The 21729-nt window shown below is 37.9% G+C and overlaps 1 protein-coding gene across 7 annotated transcripts in view; it reads right to left on the reverse strand.

Annotated features, from left to right (window-relative positions):
• Window positions 1-3659: 3659 nt before the first annotated feature.
• The window catches only part of FUT8 (fucosyltransferase 8), a 436921-nt gene continuing 418851 nt past the window's right edge, over window positions 3660-21729 (reverse strand). For all 7 annotated transcript variants that reach the window (XM_027843711.1, XM_027843709.1, XM_027843707.1 and 4 more), the window contains 2 exons: window positions 16813-16963; window positions 3660-4720 (listed from right to left, as the gene is read on the reverse strand). In XM_027843711.1, the coding sequence (XP_027699512.1) occupies window positions 4403-4720; window positions 16813-16963 (469 nt within the window). In that variant the 3' untranslated portion in view covers window positions 3660-4402. The remainder of the gene's footprint in view (window positions 4721-16812; window positions 16964-21729) is intronic.

Here is a 21729-nt window from a genome sequence, read left to right on the forward strand (position 1 = left end):
TAGCCCTTAGAATGTTTGCATGCGTTTCTCTTTTCATCAGTGGGGCTGTGTTAACGCTCTCCATTAATGTAGTCCAATTAGGTGTGTTGTGTAAGTAGGCAGGATGTTGGTGTTCAGTCATTTCAGTCACCATCTCACTCTTCCGTGACTGCATTTGGGGTATTCTTGGCAAAGATACTGGAGTGGTTTGCCATTTCCCTCTCCAACTAATTTTGCAGATGAGAAAACTGAGGCAGAGTTAAGTGACTCGCCCAGGGTAACACAGCTAGTAAGTGTCTGAGGCTGGATTTGAATTCAGGAAGATTAGTTTTCCTGACTCCAGGCCTGGCACTCCATCCACTGTGTCACCTAGCTGCCCCTAAATAGGCAGGATAGGGTAGGTGAAAAAGTATCATAGGATGACACTGAGACCTTGGAGACCCTGAAGTCCAACTCCCTCCTTTTAACAGAGGAATCAGGGAGCACAGGTCAACCAACTTGCTAAAGCTTGTGTCAATTGCAAGATTTTTACCCAGATCTTCCTGATCCACTTTGATGTCCTACTGTCACCTCGAAATCAATATGGGCAAAATAGATACCAACCTCCCCTTGCCCAGACTGGCCCCATTTCTTGCAGTGAAATGATCTTCTTTTTATACCCTGATTAAAAAAAAGTTTTAAAGCCATCTTTGACCCTTCCCTATTCATCTTCTGTAGCCAATCTGTCATGAAACGCTTTCCTTAGAAAATTTTCTCTCTTCCTACTGCTACCACACTAGTTTAGGCCTTCATTCCTGAATTATTCCAAAACCTTCCTAGGGAGTCAAACAAACGTCTCTTCTCCTTCTAATCTGCCCCTTCTGCCCAGTAGGTAGTTGGTATCTGCTCAATGAATACTGCTAGACTGACTTTCCTAACACGCTATCCTGTCACTTGTGTGCTCAAACTGGCCGTGAAGTCAGGATGTAAGCCCAGGCACAGATCTCAAAGACCAGAAACAAGGCTACACCCACTTCAAACTACATTGTTTATGAATAGCTTCCAAAATACTGACAAGACATTCGGGGAAAAAAACGATACAAGGAGACGTATGCTCTTACTTCATCATCACCCTTGGATGCCAGTCTTGCTCTGGGGCTAGGAAATGAAGCTGTATATATAATCACAACCCAGGAAATTGGGTCTATAGGAAATATAGATAGATTCTTAGTGGCCCTGAAGTGGTGAGGGTCTGAAGGCTTTTATAATGAGATAGACAAAGAAAGCACACAATTTTTATAAATGTACCAATCTAGGGCAGGCAGTGCTCAGTTGCTTCTGAAAACACCAATTGTGAGTATAGATAAGAATAAACATGGGGGTTGGTAAAAGTCTTATGATGTAAGGGGCTGTCCTGGATACATCAGTCATTTCAGCTATTTCTGTGGACATGTTCACTGTTCTCCTTCTGAGAGAAGGGGCCTGCTTGGGACACTTACTGGCTACGTTAATACCGGCAAGTCATCTAACCTTTTTGCTTCAGTTTCTTCATTTGTAAAATTGTGCTATGGAGACCAAATGATAATTAAGGGTATAATTAAATGATAATTAAACCAATTAAGTTGGTTTGTAAAATTTAAGTTACTTCGAGACAAGAATCCAAAAGTTTTATTCCCTAAGGATTAGAAAGCCTTTTAGAAATCATTTAGCCCAAGCCCTGCATTTGATGGACAAGGAAAGGTTGGCAAATAGCCCTTAGAATGTTTGCATGCATTTCTCTTTTCATCAGTGGGGCTGTGTTAAGGCTCTCCATTAATGTAGTCCAATTAGGTGTGTTTGTGTTTTCTTTATTTAAAGAGGAGAAATTTCCTCAAGGTCTCCTGACTTTCAGCCTGGTACTGATTTAAATGATTTAATCTCAGGGTATTCTTCCTTCAGGTGTTACCTAACTCAGATTCAGTCAGGGATAGGTCAGACAATTATAAGGACTAATGAGCCCTAGCTCGTTTGTAAGCCCTAGCTTACAAATTCAAAATTATGTCAAAATAGTTAAGAGTTCTACCATTTCAATCAATTTTATTTTCCACCGAAACTAAAATTTAAAACTAGTTACTAAGAAATGGCCCAATGGTTGGGTTTTTTTTTGTACTTGAGTGGTCCAGTTTGAGATGTGAACATTGTTAGGCAGTTGTGAGAGAAAACATGCAGGCCTTTCATTTTGTTTTAGTGCAGCTAAGAGAGAACAGCTATGAGAGACACTGTGGTCTATGGAATAAAGGATTGATCTTGGAATCACAAAAATAGGGTTTCAAGTCCTGACTTTGACTCGTACTAGCTACTTTCAGTACCCCTGATAACTTTCTAAGACTCTAGCTCCAGAGTTACAGGTAATGTCCACCTGATGTTCTCTTAAACTGATGAAATCATAGGTGGGAAGCAAAGAAGAGGAGGGGATGAGAGTGAAGAAGAGAAGAGAGGTAAAGAAAAGCAGAAGGGAGGGGAAGAGGAAGTGAGAGGAGGAGAGGGAGAGAGAGAAATAGGGAGAGAGAGAGAGACAGAGAGAGAGGGAGAGGGAGAGGGGAAGAGAGAGAAATAGGGAGACGGAGAAGAAGAGAGAGAGGGAAGGAGAGGGAGAGAGAGACACACACACAAAGAGAGGGAGAGGGAGAGGGGGAGAGAAAGAATGAGAACCCACAGTAAAACTAGGGGCTGAATTATCTTGAACTCTGTTACTACCCTCCAAAACATTCAGATTTTTCATTTGGAAACTAGGGATATACCGGAAAAGGTTCCTAAAAGGTGCTTGCAACCAGCAGGTTACACACAAGTGCACCATATTTTTTAATAAGAATGGTGAAAGAAGTCCAGAGGGAGTTAATTAATCCCTACCCCTTGAAATGACTTTTCATTTTGAGATAGTAAATAAAAAATTTGGAGGAGTCTATTGGACTCAACTTCGTTTTTTTGATTCCTACTAGACTTCCCCCACCCCATCAACAAAAATTGCCTTATTGATGATATCAGATTCCATATGTTGAGGGACAGACACTGGAGATCACAGCTTCCCATGCTTAGTGAACATCTGAAGGTACATCCTCCTCTCAGAAACTGGATAAGGAGTACAAAGATTTTCTCAGGCATAGCCACTTGGGTATCTGGTCCAGCAGGATATACATTGATGATATTCATGACCTCACACACATACATACATAAAATCTTAGTAATTGGAAACATAACTGAATAAATCTGGAATAATTTTCAATTTAGAGTTTTTCCTCAGTGCTGGTAAGGGAAAATTACTTTTTTCAAGTTTTCTGTATCATACTAAACTAAACCAACCATCCTCACCCCCCCCCCCCCACACCTTGCCCCACTAACCCAAAATAAAAAAAAAGAAAAGCGCTGAGCAACTTCATATTAAGCACATAGGCAAACTTAGCTTTGCTTCTCAAAACAGAATGATTGTATTCAGGGACCATATAGGAATGTCGAATGGATCCCTGAAGATTTCTCGGGAGAAACAGAAAGTCAGAGAAACTGAAGTTAGGCATGAGGAAAAAGCTACAAAACTCCTCCCCTTTCTCCTTTTATCATCATCTTCCATTTCACTGTATGTTTTCATTACAATGTTGATTGCCAGTTCTCTCGCTGACCAGAAATAGGAAAAGAAATTACAAAACTTCTATTTTTTAAATTTATTTTTTGTTATCAAAGACAATGTCCAGAAACATTAAGTACTAAAGAATTTGTTCATGGCATTGTTTTACAAAAGTTCCTAATGGAGGGTGAATAGTTTATTTTCAGATGTATCCTTCATTTATTAATGATGAGGTGATGAATCAATGCAATTACTTAAAAAAAATTTAAAGAAAAGAACATCTAATTCTCATTCTCAATCTGTTGGTCAAAGCGGGTTTGGTGGTCATGGCACCACCAATAGTTAAGAACCAACTCTTCCCCACCAAGATAAGTGGAGTTTGGTTCTTCTGAACAGGTCACACAGATCTCTCAAATATAGGCACCATGTTTGAAATCTCACACATATAAAATATGTTCATGTCACTCAAATTACACAATGTGGCAGTGTTAAAAAGTCAGAATTATAGTCAATTAATGACAGAGACAGTGTAGGCCAAATGCTCACTTGATGATGAATGACGGGGATGGAACCTTGAAAGAAGGGGCAAGGGAGAAAACAACTGTTTGCATGTGAGTAGCTATTGGTCTGCGCACGGGGGCAAGTGCATCGTAACAAAATGTGTTCGTTAAGGAGGAATTCCAGCGATGGTTCATCCGTCTGTTTTAAGCTGTTCATTCAGTGTCAGTCCTGAAGGCTTTCATTTGTTTAACTCTGGGTTAAAACATAAATTCAAAGTCGAGTTAGTATGCTGTTTGGCTCAAACCAGGTGAACTGAGTGTCTGTTCCATTCCCTTGCCTGCAAATTTATTTCTCAGCTTCTGGGTATGTGGGGTACTTGACTGTCTCTATTTTCTCCTTCACTTTATAGGAAGGGTACAAGCCTGTTCTCCCTAGTTTTCTATTGACACCTTTAGAATAGCCATCCCAATGGTTTCCAGCCACACCAATAACATCTCCAGGGTCCATAGGGATTTCATCAGCAGTTCGTGGTTGATGAGGATAAACAGCAATCTGGTTGTGGGCATTCTGGCCCCCAAAATAGTAAATGTCATCCAAAGAATGGAAGTAGGCAGAGGCATCTGGATGCAGTGTCTGCATGATTTCATAAGCAACTCGACAGACCTTGGAAAAGGGGGAAAAGAACAATTAATACAGAGCAGTACTAGTTATAGCAACTGAAACACATCAAGGAAAACCATAGGCTTGGAAGAGGTATGGATTAGCAAATCTATGTTCTTGTTCAAGGAGTATGACATAAATCTGGTCTATTATGATAGAGCAAATGATTATACAATTTTATAATCCATCAGATTGCAAGTTCCTTGAGGGCAGGAACTTTCTTTGGCCTCTTTTTGTATTTCTAGTGCTTAGCACAGTGCCTGGCACATACTAGGAGCTTAATAAATGTTTATTGATTGACTTTACTTCTCTGACTAGTATTCTTATGTACAAAAAGAATGAGAAGATAGTGCTTCTACAGTGCATCTGAGGAAGGTAACTATGAGCATGAAAAACAGTGTGTATGTATGGGCTACGTGCTATTGTTGCTGTTCAGTTACTTGTCGTGTCCAACCTTTTCTGACCCCATTTGAGGTTTTCTTGGCAAAGACATTGGAGTGGTTTGCCATTTCTTTTTCCAGCTCATTTAACAGATGAGGAAACTGAAGAAAACAGGGTTAAGTGACTTGCTCAGGGTCACATAGCTAGCAAGTAATTTGAACTCAGGTAGAGGAGACTCTTCTCTGACTTCAGGCCCAGTACTCTGTCCACTGCACCACCTACATACCATTGCCCTTGAAAAAATCCTAGTAGAGCTGGACTAGGCAGGTAGATATCTCAGTAAATAAAGAGCACACTGGGCCTGGATGTCAAGAAGACCTGAGTTCAAATCTGACCTCAGACAATCAATAACTGTGTTACACTGGGCAAGTCATTTAACTTCTGTTTGCTTTAATCCACTGGAGAAGAAAATGGCAAATGACTCCAGTATCTTTGCCAAGAAAACCCTCTGGACAGCACTGGCATGCTATGGTCCATGGGGTCATGAACAACTGGACATGATTGAAGGACTAAATAACAAAGGTTAGATAGGTCTCTGCCTACTTAATGGTAAATCAAGCAGTTCCTTAATGATGAAGGCCTCACTGCTCCAGAACTGCACCTTCTACCTTCTGGCTGAAATTCCATTCTTTTAGCTCATTAGATTTTTTCCATCTGTTAAATACTCTCAGGAGAGATAATAGTTTAACAGGTGGCTAGGTGGTACAGTGGAAAGGGCACTGGACTTAAGAGTCAAGAAGACTTGAATTCAAATCCAGCCTCAGGTAGTTACTATGACAGGGTTTGGGCCCACACTTAGATCTTTGCCCCTCACCCCAAAAAGAATTTGGGTCCCATTTGTCTACCAGCCCCAGAAAATCCTTAAACTTTCCTTAAACTCACTTACTAGATCAAAGAAGTCTCAAGCAGTTGCCTGAGGGTATAATCCACTCAAGTGGCTTTTCCTTATCTGTCTAGGGCCTATCTTCCAGTTCTTTAAAGCCTAGCCCTCCATTCCTGGATAACCCCATTCAACCTCCCACACACTCCCATTGGGATTCTCCCAGGATCCACCCCAGTCACCCCAGCTTCAAGATCCTCCTTAAACTCCTCTTCCAATACTGGCTACTCCCATCAAGACACCCCTTCTCCTAGCCCCCCCAGTCACCCCAAAACTACCTGACCCCTCCCAGATGCCTCCCATAGTCTTTCTGAATGTAAGATCCATCTGGCCACCATTTAGGGGCTGAGACTTCTTCATGCTCACTCGTCCTTAGTATCACAAATGTTCAGATTCCTTAAGAGTCTGGCCTCTATGGTACATCTTTAACAAGCTTTGTTTTTGGCTGAAAGAAGGCTTGGGTCGAATTCTTTCAGGCAAGACCCATGTGTCATGATTTTGGGGTCCCAGCACCCCGAGCATCTAAACCTCAACAGCTATAGCTGCTTGACCCTGGTCCAGTCACTTAATCTTTGCCTCAGTTTCCTCATCAATGTAATAATACCTACCTCACAGGGTTTTAATGAGGACCAAATAAGATAACGTAAATAAAATGCTTTGCAAACTTTAAAGCATTATGTAAATGCCAGCTATTATTTTTTAGAATCAGTCATTTAAATCATAGTGTTACGAACACAAAGTCCACTAAGGCCTTGGCTGTGCTACAAAACACATACATGTTTTATTTGACTTCACATGCATAATGGGTAGGAGAGGAGCTAAAGGGAGGCAGAGAATGTGGAACTCAAAAATTTAAAAAAAATGTCAAAAATAATAATAAAAGAAATAACATGATCTGATGTCCTGTACTTAGTCATATTTGAATCAAAGACCTAATTAGTCTTCTTTGAATAGAATTAATCTCATGAAAGGATCTCAATTCTCTGAAATTAGGATTACAAAGAGTTTCTCTTATTTATGGTGACCAAACCAGAAGTAGCAATGTTTTTGTTTAATTCAATTAAGAGAAGTAACTTGTTCATCTTTAACCAGATTAAAAGGGGAAAGGAGAAGGAGTAATTGGCTTCAGGGAGATATTTTTCCAGGGACATGCCAAGATTAATGTTTCGATTATTCTATTTCTATTATTCAGTTTGGTATATCAAAAAACCCCAAATCTAAACTACATACCTATGTTTTACTTTGCTGTGGACTTTTATCTTTTGTTTTAGGACTGTTATAAAATATAAGTGGAGACCACTTGGGGGACAGAAAATTCCAATTAGTACAGGAAACTTTGCCTGTATGCCTGCTCTATAAGAGGGACTGCTTACATATTAACAATTTGGCTATGACAGACTTTGGCTAAAATATAGAGTACAAATATTCCTCCACGTCCCTACCCCCATGATATAAAGCAATTTCAAGTTCTTTCCTGAGGAAAAACTTTTATAGAGAGAAAACACTGGGAACCAGTAGAAGGGAATATCATTATGGCAGGGAAAAGACACAGACTAGAGAGGCTGCTGGCATCAAGACAAACTTTACTTATTTCAAAACATGCCCCAGGCCTGGCACTGTAGATGGAAAATGTTCACATTAAGTATGACGATAAAGCTGTTAATAACATATAGCATGACAAAAACAAAAAACAACTCCTTACAGCTGAAGTCCAAAACTCAGTTAATATCAACTTTATCCAGAAGATCAGTTGGTCAATAAACATTTATTAAGTCCTATTATGGGCCACAACCATCTCATCATACCTTGTGTATTCATAAATGCTTAGCACTTAGTCCAGATCCTTCAAACAATTTAATTCAATTCAGCCAATATTCATTAAGCACCTATTTTAATTGCTGCATTACACAAAGAAGCCATTGTCCCTTGAGGAATATTCCACTGGGGGCTATAACTCAAAAACAGATTTAAGTGTATACAAGATAATTTCAAGAAGCACCAACAAGTGGGGAGAAGGATTGAGAGGAGGCTTCACAGAGGGAAATGGTATCAGCTGAGCCTTGAAAAAAGCTAGTGATTATAAAAGACAGAGGTGAGGAGAGAGTATATTCCTGGCAAAGGCACAGAGATGGGAGATAGAGGAATGTTCAGTTCGGGGAACGGCAGTGGGCAAGTTTGGAGGAGATACAGAATATGTTAAGGGGAGTTAACATGAGTATGGAGAAGTAGGTGGGAGCCAGACTATGGAGAGTTTTTAATTCCATATTAAGGAGTTTGCATTTTATCTTAGAGGCAACAGGGAGTTCCTGAAGATTTCTGAGTAGCAATAACATGGTAGGATATGTATTTTAGATAAATTAATTTGGCCACTTTGTGGTAAACGGATGTGGGAAGAGGAGATGCTGAAAGCTGAGAGATCAATTAGGAGGCTATAGCAATAGGCAAGAGGTTATGAGGTCCTGAATAGGATCCTGGCCATATGAATGGAGAGAAAGGAGTTGATGGTAGAGGTGTTGTGGAGGTAGAAAATGAGTGGATACATTTGTGGATAGAAGGAGGGAAGGAGAGGCAAGAATCAAGAATGACCCTAAGGTTCTGAACCTTGAAGAAGAATGGCATCTTCTAAAGAAATGGGGAGTTCTGGAGGAGTGTTAGGGTTAGGAGGGAAAACAAGATTTGTTTTGATTGAGTTTGAGGCATCAGTGGGGCATCCAGGTGTAGCTATCCAGTGGGCAGTCGGTAACAAAGGACTGTCCAGATTAGATTAGGGATGGATGTGTAGGTCTTGGAGTCATTTGCACATAGATGACAACTGAAATCACTGGGAACTGATGAAAGAGCACAGAGAGAGAAAAGAAGAGATTTAGCAAAGGAGACTGAGTCAGAATGGTCAGACAGGTAGAAGAACCAAAAGCAGTATCAGAGAAGCCAAATGGAGAAGGGAGTAGGAACAAGGTATCAAGGAGGAAGGCGTAATCAGAAATGTCAAAAGCTTCAGAAAGATAAAAAGAATGAAGGCTAGGTGAAAACCATCAGCTTTGGCAGTTAAGAACTCATAGACAACCAGAGAATAATTTCAGTCAAGTGGTAGAATCATTAATTTTTTTAATTGTTATGGACTTGACAATAGAAAAAGAGGATTGCATATGATGCTATGATTTTCTATTACATATAGATTTTTTAAAATATATATGAAACTTGGCAATTCAACACTCTGCTCTCTTGTAATATTTAAAAAAAATATTTTAGTGACACTTTTTTTTTGGGGGGGGGTGGAAGGATGTTACTATCACTTCCTCTCAAATCTTCCTATAACTTTCCCCCTCAACTTCCCTTGTTAAAAAAAAAAAAAGTACCATCAAGAAAAATAAATCAACAGGGGTCATGTTTGAAAATGTATGTCTCATTCTATACCTTTAATTAATAACCTCTATAGCTTTAATTAATAAGAAACATGATTCATCAACAGTCCTCTGAAGTTGTGATGTATCTTTGCACTGATCAAAGTTCTCAAGTCTTTCAGACTAGTATTCCTTTTACAATACTGCAACCATTATACAAATTGTTCTACTGGTTCTGCTCACTTCACTCTGTATCAGTTTATGCTATTCCTCTTGGGCTTCTCTGGATCCATACCTTTCATCATTTCTTAATAGTACAACTGTATTATACTCAAATGAGATAATTTATTTAGCTGATCCCCAACTGATAACCATTTTGTTTTCAGTTCCTTGCTACAACAAAATGAGCTGCTATAAATATTCATGTGCATATAAATCGTTCCATTCTTTATCTGATCTCTTTGGGATATATGCCTCAGAGTGGCATTTCTGGGTTAAAGAGTATATACAATTTAGTAACCTGGTGGGCACAGTTCCAAATTGCTTTCCAAAATAGTTGGATCAACTCACAGCTCCATCCATAGTATATTACTGCGCCTGTCCCAACAACTATTATCCTTTTTGGTTATCTCTGCCAATCAATGAGTATGAAATGTCACCTCACAATTATTTTAATTTATATTTTTCTTATTAGTGGTTGGGAGCATTTGTACATATAGTTGTCCATAATTTGCCTTTTTCTTTTGAGAACTCTCTGTTCATATCCTCACACCAAAAGGAATGACTTTTATTCTTTAATATTTACATGAGTTCCTTATATATCTTGGATATCAGATATTTATCATATACATTTGCTGCAAAGATGTTAACTCTTTCCCTTCTAGCTTTGACTGAACTGATTTGTTTGTGGAAAAATTATCAATGTGGTAATTGATTCTGTGATCTTTTCTTCCCTTGTATTTCTTCTATCCTTCCAGACTTTCTATTTTCATTTTGCCCTCTGGTTCTAATAAACAAAGGCAGTTTTCTTTCTTCCATTTCTTGAAATAAGGTGCCAGGTTTTTATTTCGTCAGGATTTTCAGAGAGTCTTATGGTTTTTAAATGATCTCTCCTAGACCTATTTTCCAGGTCAGTTTTTTGATTATAGATTATTATGTTTTCTTCCATTGACTTCCTTTTGACTTTATTCTAACATTTTTGTTGTCTCATAGCGTTATCAGAGTCAATGGATCCATTTTATTTTTTAGGGAGTCCACTACTTGGGTAAGATTTTCCTCTTACTACTCTTAGTTTCTCTTCAATTCTACTTAATTATCAATTTCCCTTTGTTATCTGTAAGTCCTTGGCACTGTCAAATGGCTCAGCTCCAGAATTAGTTTTATTAAAGGAAATGACATTAAAGAAGACACATTAACATCAACTTTGATGCTGCAATCTCAGGACCACTGGGTTTTTCCATCTTCCTTGAAATTGGTACCTGTTCCGTCTTACTCTATTAGAATGTAAGCTCTTTGGGGCAGCTAGGTGGCGCAGTGGATAAAGCACCGGCCCTGAAGTCAGAAGCACCTGAGTTCAAATGCGGCCTCAGACCAAACACTTGACACTTACTAGCTGTGTGACCCTGGGCAAGTCACTTAACCCCAATTGCCTAAAAATAACAAAAAAACCAAAAAACACAACAACAAAAAAAAGAAAGAATGTAAACTCTTTGAGGGCAAGGCCAATTTTATTTCTCTATTTGCATCCTCAGTGCTTAGTATATAGTGTTCTGCACATAGTAAGTGCTTAATACATGCTTTGGTTTTTTCATTCATGCAATCATTAATTCATTATGATGAAGACCAGCTACCATAAATTTAGCCAGAACTGATTTTAAGATGTGCAGCATATCATATATAATAACCTCCTTACTATAATACAGTAAACTGCATTTATAAAATAATTTCCAACTATTTGCATTAATGGATGAGACAGAGTAAAGTCATAAAATGCTGATAATCCAAACTCATTTATATTTAGCACTCAAAATACATTTGATTATGGGTTTGTCTGATATTCTGGTAATTCACTTCAAACAAAATGATGAATGCCATGGTGTTAAAAATTATCAACTCAAGAGCAGATATGAAGCTATCCAGTTTCTCAATCATGAATCCAGCTTTAACTCCTTGTAGCCTTATTCTATATGTGGTCCCTGAAGAACATAACATAAAGCTAGGGTAAACCTGACTTAGCATGTCTGCCCCAGGAGTGCCATATGCTCCAGATATATTCTGATCTCCTGTCCCTGATCAAAACTTGTTCCTACTATGTGTCATTCCTTCTTTAGTTAGGGTTAGTACAATAAATTAGTCTAAACTATCCAGCACTTAGCACTGTGCCTGGTGCAATATAGCAAATGCTAGCTGACTAATTATTAACACACAAGAAAATCAATGTGTTACCCTCTTCAAGTAACCTTCATATTTTAAGAGGGGCATTCTATGCCTCATCTGAAGGAGTGAACAATTATGAGATTTCAGATGCTAAGGCAATCATGTGTAAGAGAGATTTTGATGCCTAGGGAAGTTGGGGAATGCTTAAATCATAGTACATAGGTGGCTGGCACTACACCTATACAAAAAGCCAGTCCTACAGGGAAGTGGTAATTCATAGCCACTATGCATCCCACAGCTTTTAATCAATAATTAAGTTTCAAGCATAATTGTCTAAATAACTGGAAACAAAAACAAAAGTCTCGCTCCTAATCATAGAGATAGGACAATTTAGTGTAAATTCCAAAGACTGTTTTACTTTAGGGTGCTACTAAAAATCACCCTGGAAAAAAATCAAAGCTGCTATGTTTAATTACTTCTGGCTTCCTCTCCCAGCCTTCTCCTTACAAATGTAAATAACCTGCCTGTCCGGCTGATGCCAACACTAGACAAGGTTTGATTTTGACAGGTGACATTGTTGAGAGGGGGCAAATTGGAGTTTCAAAAGCTCAGACTCTGTGTAGCTGCACAGCGCCTGTTTTATTTCATCCTGTGTTGACACGGTACTATATCCTTTTTAGCATACCGCTAGGCACACAGTAAGTGGTAACAGGAAAAATATTGTCAAATGATAAAACACAGATGTGTCTCTATTTCAGAAAAACACTAAAGAAGTAGATCTTCAGCACAGCTTGAATTTCATTCTTGAAGACTGGCTGGTTGACTCAATGAGAGCCCCCAAAGACAATTTAGACAGGGAAGATTCCTTAGCCTTGTAAATCAGGGGAAATAGGTTCTAGGTTCACTGGATGATCCAAAGCTTTATGTATACGGTGTGGTGTAGTAGAAAGAGAGGTAGATTGGAACTGATAGGGCCTGGGTATGAGTTTTGACTCTGTTACTTACTAACTGTGTGACTATGGACTAGTCACTTAACTTTTCTGGGCCTCAATTTCCTCATCTGTAAAATAAAGGCACTGGACTAGATTGCTTCTAAGGTTCCATTTAGTTCTAATAATGTGGTCCTTTATCTGTGCTGTTTACCTTTACCTTGTTTTGCTCAAAGTAGAGAAGACACACATTTTCTATATCTCTGAGGCATGTTAAGGGTATTGATGAGATTACTGCCCATGTGTTATAGTGTTCTTTATTCCAAAGAAGTAAGGATCTGTATAGATTCAAAGCCTTATTGTTCCAACCTTCTACTTGTGATAATCACAGAGTTCACTTCACTGAGAACTTCTTGTGCTCTCTGTGTGAAGCCTTAAATTTACATAAGCATTTCAATATTGTTTTATGATCTCTACAAAGGTGGAAATTCCTAAGCTGAGCATCTGTCTGTAATGAAATGAATACAGGTCTTGGTCTCACCATCTGTGGCCCCTAAGTAAACATCTGATTCAGAATGAAATTAGTCAAGTATAGTGTGTCATCTCTGTTAGAAATCAGAGGGTCCTGTTTGTATGACTGAAAGGCATAAAACCAGGTATCACATGAAAAAAGGAAGCAGTCCTGGCTTAATGAGTTGTAACCTGTGGCGATTTTTCTGCTAACTGCTGGCTCTTCTTAGCTTCTTCTTATTTAATGCCTAAACTCTTTGGCATCTCCCCACTGCTCTTTTGCTTTTTCCCCTAATCTTTGACAATGGCCCTTGATCCTCAACCCCTTCTGTTGACCCCAGCTGATGACAACTTCTATGATCACCTTTTTCTAATATTTAGTCTTTCCCCATCTACTAGTTCTTCCCTTAATGACTCTAACGATGTCCAAGACACCCCCACTCATCCTTAAAAAATGCTCAGTAGATTCTACTATCTCCTCAAGCTACTATCACACATTACTCATCTCTTTCTCAGCCAAACACCTGAAAAAAGCTATCTGTGCTTGCTGTCTCAACTTCCTCTCCTCTCACTAACTCTTCAAACTTTTACAATCTGGTTCCCAAAATCATCACTTGACTGAGACTGTGCTTTCCAAAGTTATCAATAATCTCTTGTCAAATCCAACATTCTTTCTTTACTCTTCATCCTCTTGACCTATCATTTGACATTACTGACCACCTTCTCCTCTGGGATACTCCCTTTTCTCTGGACTTTAATGATACTACTATTTCTTGGTCTCTTACTTGTCAAAACTGACATTTCCTTTGCTGGCTCATCATCCAGATCACAACCCCCAAATATGGATGTTGCCCAAGGGGATGCCCCAAGCCTCCTATTCTTCTCTCTCTACACTCTCTTGGTGTCCTTATCAGCTCCTGTGGGATACCATCTCTATGTCATTGACTCCATGATCTATAATAAGTCCAGTCTTAGTTTTCTGCTTGAGCTTCAATCCCAAATCATCAATTGGATATTTCACACCGGGTGTGCTAGGGACATCTTGAAACAAAACTTATCTTTCTCCTCCCAAACCCATCTATATTCCAAACTTTGTTATTTCTTTCAAAAGCACACCATACTTCTTTCAGGTTCACAATCTTGGCATCATCCTTTCTTCCTCACTTTCCCTCATTCTACATTTCCAATGAGTTACCAAATCCTGTTGTTTCTAACTGTAAATCATTTGATATTTCCTCTGTTCATATAATTATTATCTTATTTCAGGCTTTCATATGGCTTCCTACTTGGTCTCCCTGCTTCAAGTCTCTCCCCACTCCAATCTAATTTAAATGACTTAGTCAGGGTCACAAGGTAAGAAGAAAGCAGAACCAGGTTCTGAACCCAGGTTCTTTTACTCTAAATAAAGAACTCTTTCCAGTACACTATGGCTGAATCACCATTAATCAAGAATCTCTGATTAATATTAGGAAAATTTTAAATTGTGTACTAAGTGTTTTTAGTGAGGCTTTTATAAAAAAATGGTAATGAGAAGACAGAAGTAAACCTTTGAATGTGAACAAAAAGGTAACAAGTATAAGCCCATTGTCTCTGGGTGCTCCATTAGTTTAATGGTGAGCCTTTATTCTGAACTTCAACCTAAAACATTTCAAAGTATTCTCTGAGTCTATTTTTGGCTTTACAAAGTTTTTAAAATGTTAGTTTAAGTCAGGGGTGAGGAACCTTCGCCTTCAAGGTCACATGTGACCCTCTAGGTCCTCAAGCGCGGCCTTTTGACTGAATCCAAACATCACAGAACAAATCCCCTTAACAAAAATATTTTTATAATATATTAGTATTTAATAAAACAAATAATATAATATAATTCATATTACTATATTATTACATATAATACAGTATGATATAATATGATATAGTATAAGATAATATAATATCATATCATGTCATATAATGAAACATTTGTTCTGTGAAGTTTGGATTCAGTCAAAGGGCCACACTTGAGGATCTAGAGGGCCACATGTGACCTCAAGGTCACAGGTTCCTCATGCCTGGTTAAATTATTAGACTGAATAAAGTTTTACTTTTTTGTTGTTGAATTTCGGTTTGAATTCCCAAGTGATTCTACTATCAGTAGTGACACAACCTTTACCTTTGCATACCCTCCCTACTCTCCCATCCCCATTCTACTCACATTGCCTTCTTCAAGCTCCAGATACTTCAACAAGAGGGGATATTTTAGTATAAAACAGAATTAAAAAGGAACAAAATTCTTTTCTGTCCTAGATACGAATAAAATGTCAAAAGTCAACATATATTAATAGATATTCCCTCTCTCCCTACATATACTGATGTCTATCTGAACTGAGCAAGGCTATGGGAACAGAAAAAAAATTTCTTATCATCTGCCTTTCTAGAAAAAGTCTAAGACACTGTTTCAAAAAAAAAAAAAGAAAAAGTGGGGAGGGGCAGCAGGAAAGAGGAAGACAATGAATAGCTTTGTCTTTGTGGCCTCAGAACCTATCCTAGAACACGTGGTTAGATATAACCACATTAGAGCTAAGAGAGATTTTGGATAGATACTTTAATTTTACCTTAGAGTTTCTTATCATATACTCTTCTGGAACACAGGAAGCCTTGTTCCCATAAAATGATTTGTTCTTTCTCTTTCAGAGCTAGAAACCCAACATCTATACTCTAGAACTCTTCTCTGTTCAGGTGATACAGATACAGCTGTCATTGTATACATATTTGTTCATATGTAAATTAAATAATTCTTATGCAGTTGTCTCATATATGCACACTCTGATTTTATTATAAGCTCCATGAGGAAAGGGACAATTCTTTTACTTCTTCTGAACTTCTCTAGAGCATCTAGTAGGCCCTAAATAATTGCCTGCTGAATGGATGAAGCATGAACAAATAAATATGACCTATGTAGTGATGGAATAGAACAAAGTCCACAATAACTACCACTAAACTGAAATAGTCAATGGCTAGTCAAGCCTGATCCAATCTCTCCAAACCAAAACAAACAAATCAAGCTTGTAAACCTGATTATCTGCAATAACCAAACTAAATGATGATTGTGGGTACTGTTTAAATTTAACATACATTTTCTTGTCAGATAGTAATGTAATTGACTTGAAGAATTACATTTGCTTTTTTTTTTTCTTATGTCCTAGAAACAATCAAGTGAGGCAATATTCAAGTTAAGTCTCTCAGTATCAGCACACTGATGTGTGGCAAGGGAGAGTTGCATATTGACTCTATGCAAGAAAAAAGAAAAAAAGGAAAAAAAGAATTAAATGTACTTAATTACTTACTGCTTTTGTTAAATTCTTTAAACAAACCAAATACTTTAAACATTACACAATGACTAGCTTTGGTAGAAAGGTATTTACCTATTGCTTGCAAAATGACTAAAACAGTCAATGCTCTCAAATTTTATTGAATCTTTTCATTCTTCCATAAAAGATCATTACAGAACATCAAGAAAATTGTAACTGAATCATAACAACCAGCATTAAGTAAAAACAAAAATAAGCCAATTCCACTGGCTCTCAGATCAAACGAGCATAATGCACTGGGCACTTAGAAATTCCTCCTTGTTAGACTTACCTGGGATGAAAATGTACAGACTATGAAATCTGCCTGTGACAGAAAGTGTATATCCAAGATCACACCTCGTAGGGAATTTTCTGTGTATCGATTGTGTAGTCCAGCTGACCAGGATATGGAGTTATCACTGATAAATTCATAATTTGGGTACCTGAAAAAAAAAAAGGAATTACAAATATACTGATGGGTTATTTTAACATTCAGTTCAAGTAATCAACAAACATTTCATAAGTCACCTACTCTGTGCAGAGAACTGTGCTGGGTGCAGGGGCTAAAAAGTTAAACAGCCCCTCAAGGAACTTCCATTTTATTTTAAAGCCCACAACATCCTTTTTGAGAAGCGGATCCCTAAGCCTTTTGGGATGGAGTCTTTGGCATTCTCCTTAGCAAGGTTTTATATCTTTACCACCAAAAGGGGAAGATTTTAATCTTGACATTCAGTAGAGTAATCAATGAGCCATCTCTGAATTCATCATTGGGAGAGAAACTATCCTTGAATAACCAGAATATTAAAGAAAAATTAATGGTATGCCAAATAAATAACTCATTGGAGTCTTTTTTCCCAAAAAATTAAAGGGCTGTTATTTATTATTTTTGCCAGGTGTAATCTCCAACAGCCAGCCTTTTCAGCTTGCTTGAGCAAGTGACCTTTTCCTTTACTACTTAAATGCTTTGATAGAAAAGTTTATTGCAGGTAGTGCAGTAGAAAGAATCCTGGAACTGGAGTTGATGGACCTGGGTTCAAATCCCATCTCTACCAGGTACTACTTCTGTGATGTAAAGCAAGTCACTTAAATTCTCCGGGGCTCAGATATCTCAACTATAAAATGAAGGGGTTGGACTAAATGACCTTCCAGCTCTAAATCTGGGACTGTGTATTATGAACCCATCATAACATTTTGCAATTCACTAATTAAGTGTAGGAAGCTCTCTGAAAAAGCTTCTCATTACAGATCCCTTAATTGTGTTTAATAATTGACACCAGACACTTGTGGAAGGCACACAGAAACCCCTATGCTCTTCTCCCCACTGCTTCCCTGTGGGTCAGCGTGCTAAAAAGACATACAGACACCCCTAATTCAGGGAAACTGTACCTGGGGAAATCAAGATAATGACACTAATGACGAAGTACCCCTTTTCATGCCCAGACTTAGCTGGGTCTTACTCTTGTATCTGGAATAATTCAGCCCGCCAAAAAGGCACAGAAGTGGGCCAACCTAATTAAATTGAATGGACCTGATAATACCACCCACTACCAACTCCTTAAATATCCCTGGTAACACCTTTCCGTGGCAACTCATCTGTGAGCCGTTCAGTGCTGTCCACCATTATAGTGCTGAATCATCCAGCTACAATCAGGTTCACCACAACTATTGGTGAAAACTTTTAACTACTGGTGTTAAACTTTTACAGCTAGCACAACAGTGCTAATGGAAACACAGTGAACCAAATTTCCCCATTTTGCTCTGAGTATCTCTCGCCCTATTTTACTCAAACTGATAAAATAGGTCCTTGAAGTAAATGAGACGTTTGGAAGCTGTATTAACTGTCATAGGGTCCTATTCAGTAAACCTGGAGCAGTCATTTGGAGGGTGGTGCCTTATAGATTAAAGAAAGTTAATTCAGGTTTGAAACGTGGCTGTTACCTTATTTACCCCCAGGATAAAGTTTAACTACCTGAGTCTGGACCATTTCCTTTCCTTAACAACAACTTGAGTATTCTCTCCATTTCACTACCACTGATGAGCTTTCTCCCCATTGCCTTTCAGTGATAATGGCTGTGAAGGTAAAGCCTTTGAGCATTGCTTTAGACTGGCATTCACTGTATAGCTCCATTTGGCCTCATTATTTTTTAACATTTTGCCCACTATAGCTCAGACTTTGGGAGATGAAGTAAATGTCACACTTGTTCTGAAAAGAAAACAGCCAGGAAAGCTTTTAATGTGGTCCCTGTGAAGCTGCATACTCAGGAATGGGGCAGAAACAGCTCTAAATAAATATGAAAGGAAGGTTGTTAGACACATTGGAATTGGTTAGTAAGAGAAGTTATAGCATTTCCTTCCTAGAAGAAATATCAATCTTGCTAGTTGAACTTGGGTGCTGAGTGAAGACAAAAGAAGGGGTTATGATGAAACTTTGCCATCAAGTGAAATGATGACACTAATATCACAAGGGATCTGGTAACCAAATCAATTGAACTACATGATTAGAAGATCAGACTTCCACATACTAGAAACGACTTAATGGGGGACACTGACTTCTTTAAAATGACAAGGGAGAAAAACCAAAGAAAAGGAATGATGGGAGAGGAGGATTTCTTGTCTCTCAAGTGACAATATTCAATTGTCCGAATTTTGTTATAAGACAATGATAGGAAATGTTTTATTCTTTGCAAAGATGCATGCCAACATAGAAATTATTTTGTAGGTATACTCTACCTAAATTGTTCTAACACTTGTCATTTTGTGATAAGATTTTTAATACATTTTAATTAAACTTACTAAAGCCATTAAGCCCATTGCAATGTCATTTGGTCAATTACTTACTTATAGCATCATTCTTATGGGAACTGTCTCCTATAATGTTGTTTCTCCTAATGTGTTTTCACAGAACCAATGAAATGATGTTAGGTAGGGTAAGCCTGTAATTTAAGGATACTTTAGGTAACACAAAGTGACAAAGATTGTAAACCATATTTTTTTTCACAACTTAAATAACTTTCTCCTCCTCTCCAATCTAAAGAACTAGCTTAAGTTTGTAAACTGAAAACAGTTTGACTAGCCCTATTTTGCTAGTTCCATATGATAAAAGAAAAACCAAGCGTCAATTAAAATTAGTATAGTCCTTTTGATTCTGCTCATTTCTATGTCCTATTTATAAGATGCTAGCATACCCTTTTACAATTCTCAACTCCAAACTTGTAATCTAGATGCTTAGACACATCAAAGGAGAGATTCTTGAACCCATGAGATAAGTTTTTATTTTCTCCTGTCTTACCACCCAACTGGACAAAGTTGCTTTCATGTGTGTGTTCATACCTCATGTCTACTGGTTAGCAAAATCACCCTCAGCACCATCGTCATCACTATTCAGGGCACATCAGTAATAGTGGTTAATAATATGATTATTACAATGATTACTTACTAGTATCATTATTATAATTATTTAATGTCAATGTAATTATCATTATAATTGCTCTTTTAAAGTTTGAAAACCACTTTTTATAACATGTCATTTCAGCCTCAAAACATCCCTATGTGGTATATATGTAGATGTTTCTCCTATTTCACAGAAGAACCTGAGGTTCTCAGAGATGAAATGACATTGGGGCAGCTGGCAACAAAGAAGAGAGAACACTAGGCCTGGAATCACGAAGTCCTGTGTTCAAATCTGATTTCAGACACTCAACTAGCTCTGTGACTCTTAACTGCTATTTGCCTGTTTCCTCAACTGTAAAATAGGGATATTAATAGCACCTACCTCAAAAGTTGTGAGGATCAAATGAGTTCTTTGTAAAAAGTGCTTAGTGCAGTGACTGACATATAGTAGGTACTATATAAATGCTTATCACTATGTAAATGCTTGCTTGCTTCCTTCAGAGGTAAAAGCTAAACATAAATCCACTACTTTTCCCACTATACCATACTGATTCATATAAGATAAGGTGGTTTGTAATTTTTCCATTGCTCACACAATTTTGGGAGGCAGTATTATCCTGCATAGCCTTAAAAGGATTAGGTTTGACTCATTTCTTTGACTGGTTTTTAAACAGCTTTAATACTGTCCCACATCAGAACCACTTATCAAGATTAAGGACAGCCATCAGTCATCAACACAACCAAATTGAAACTTCCTTCACCAACAGTACCAATTTCTAACCTAGAGAATCCTAAGGCTTCCCACCCATAAAACATCATTTGCTCATCTACACTTAGCAACCAATTATGTAAAATCCTTACATGATAAATTTTATCCCTTTCCAAAAATCTATTTTAGGTGTCACATACTGAGCGTGAACAATAGAATATAATATGTTTGCTTCTGAATTTTCAGGGGCTATTATACGCATTATGTTTATTTCTTCCTCTGGTTCCTTGGCCTTGGACAGCGTATAAAAAGACAGCACTACTGAACTGAGGGTCAAATTCATGATTTGGTGTCCTGGAACAAAGGCAAAGCTTTTAAGGCTTGCCTACATCAATTTTTCTGAGAAACCTAAACCAGTGCTACAAAAGATTTAACTAGAATATAAGGAATAAAGGAAACAGAATTTAAAACACTATGGAAATCTTGGAGGAGATTGACAAGGCTAACACTCAAGAAAGTACAAAAGGGAAGAAAGGGAAGCATCATGAAATCACTGTATCATCTTTAAGCATGGAGAAATGTTACATGGATTCCTATACTACAGAGAAAAAAGGGAATATTCTAGCTTTATTTTTCTCACAATCAAAGTAAACACTGTCACCTATGTTACAAGGGTTAGCCTACTGGTGGAAGAATGTTGTGCTGCAATTACAGGACACTAGATGGAGCCTACAAAAATTAATTGCTTATATCCAAGCAATACATAAATTTAGTCTGTGTTTTAAAATGAAGGGCTATAGAGTATTGTTTATCCTTTCCTTTCACTAGTAACAGAACTGAATGAATTAAAAAATGTTTACAAAATTTTGTGTCCAAGACATGTATTTGATGCCAAAATTTGCCTTATAACAACATTTATAACAACTAGGCTAATATATTGTTTGGCCTGGTAATCACTTATTTGAAAAGATAACACATGGACCAAGCAGTAGACTTGGAGTCAGGAAGACCAGGGTTCAAATCCCACTTCAGACACTTACTAATTGTGTTATGTTGGGAAAATTACAAACTTTCTAGGTCTCAGTTCCCTCATCTGTAACATGAGGGGCC

The sequence above is a fragment of the Vombatus ursinus genome, unplaced genomic scaffold (genome assembly GCF_900497805.2).
Source record: "Vombatus ursinus unplaced genomic scaffold, bare-nosed wombat genome assembly UNPS02014926.1, whole genome shotgun sequence".
NCBI lineage: Eukaryota > Metazoa > Chordata > Mammalia > Diprotodontia > Vombatidae > Vombatus > Vombatus ursinus.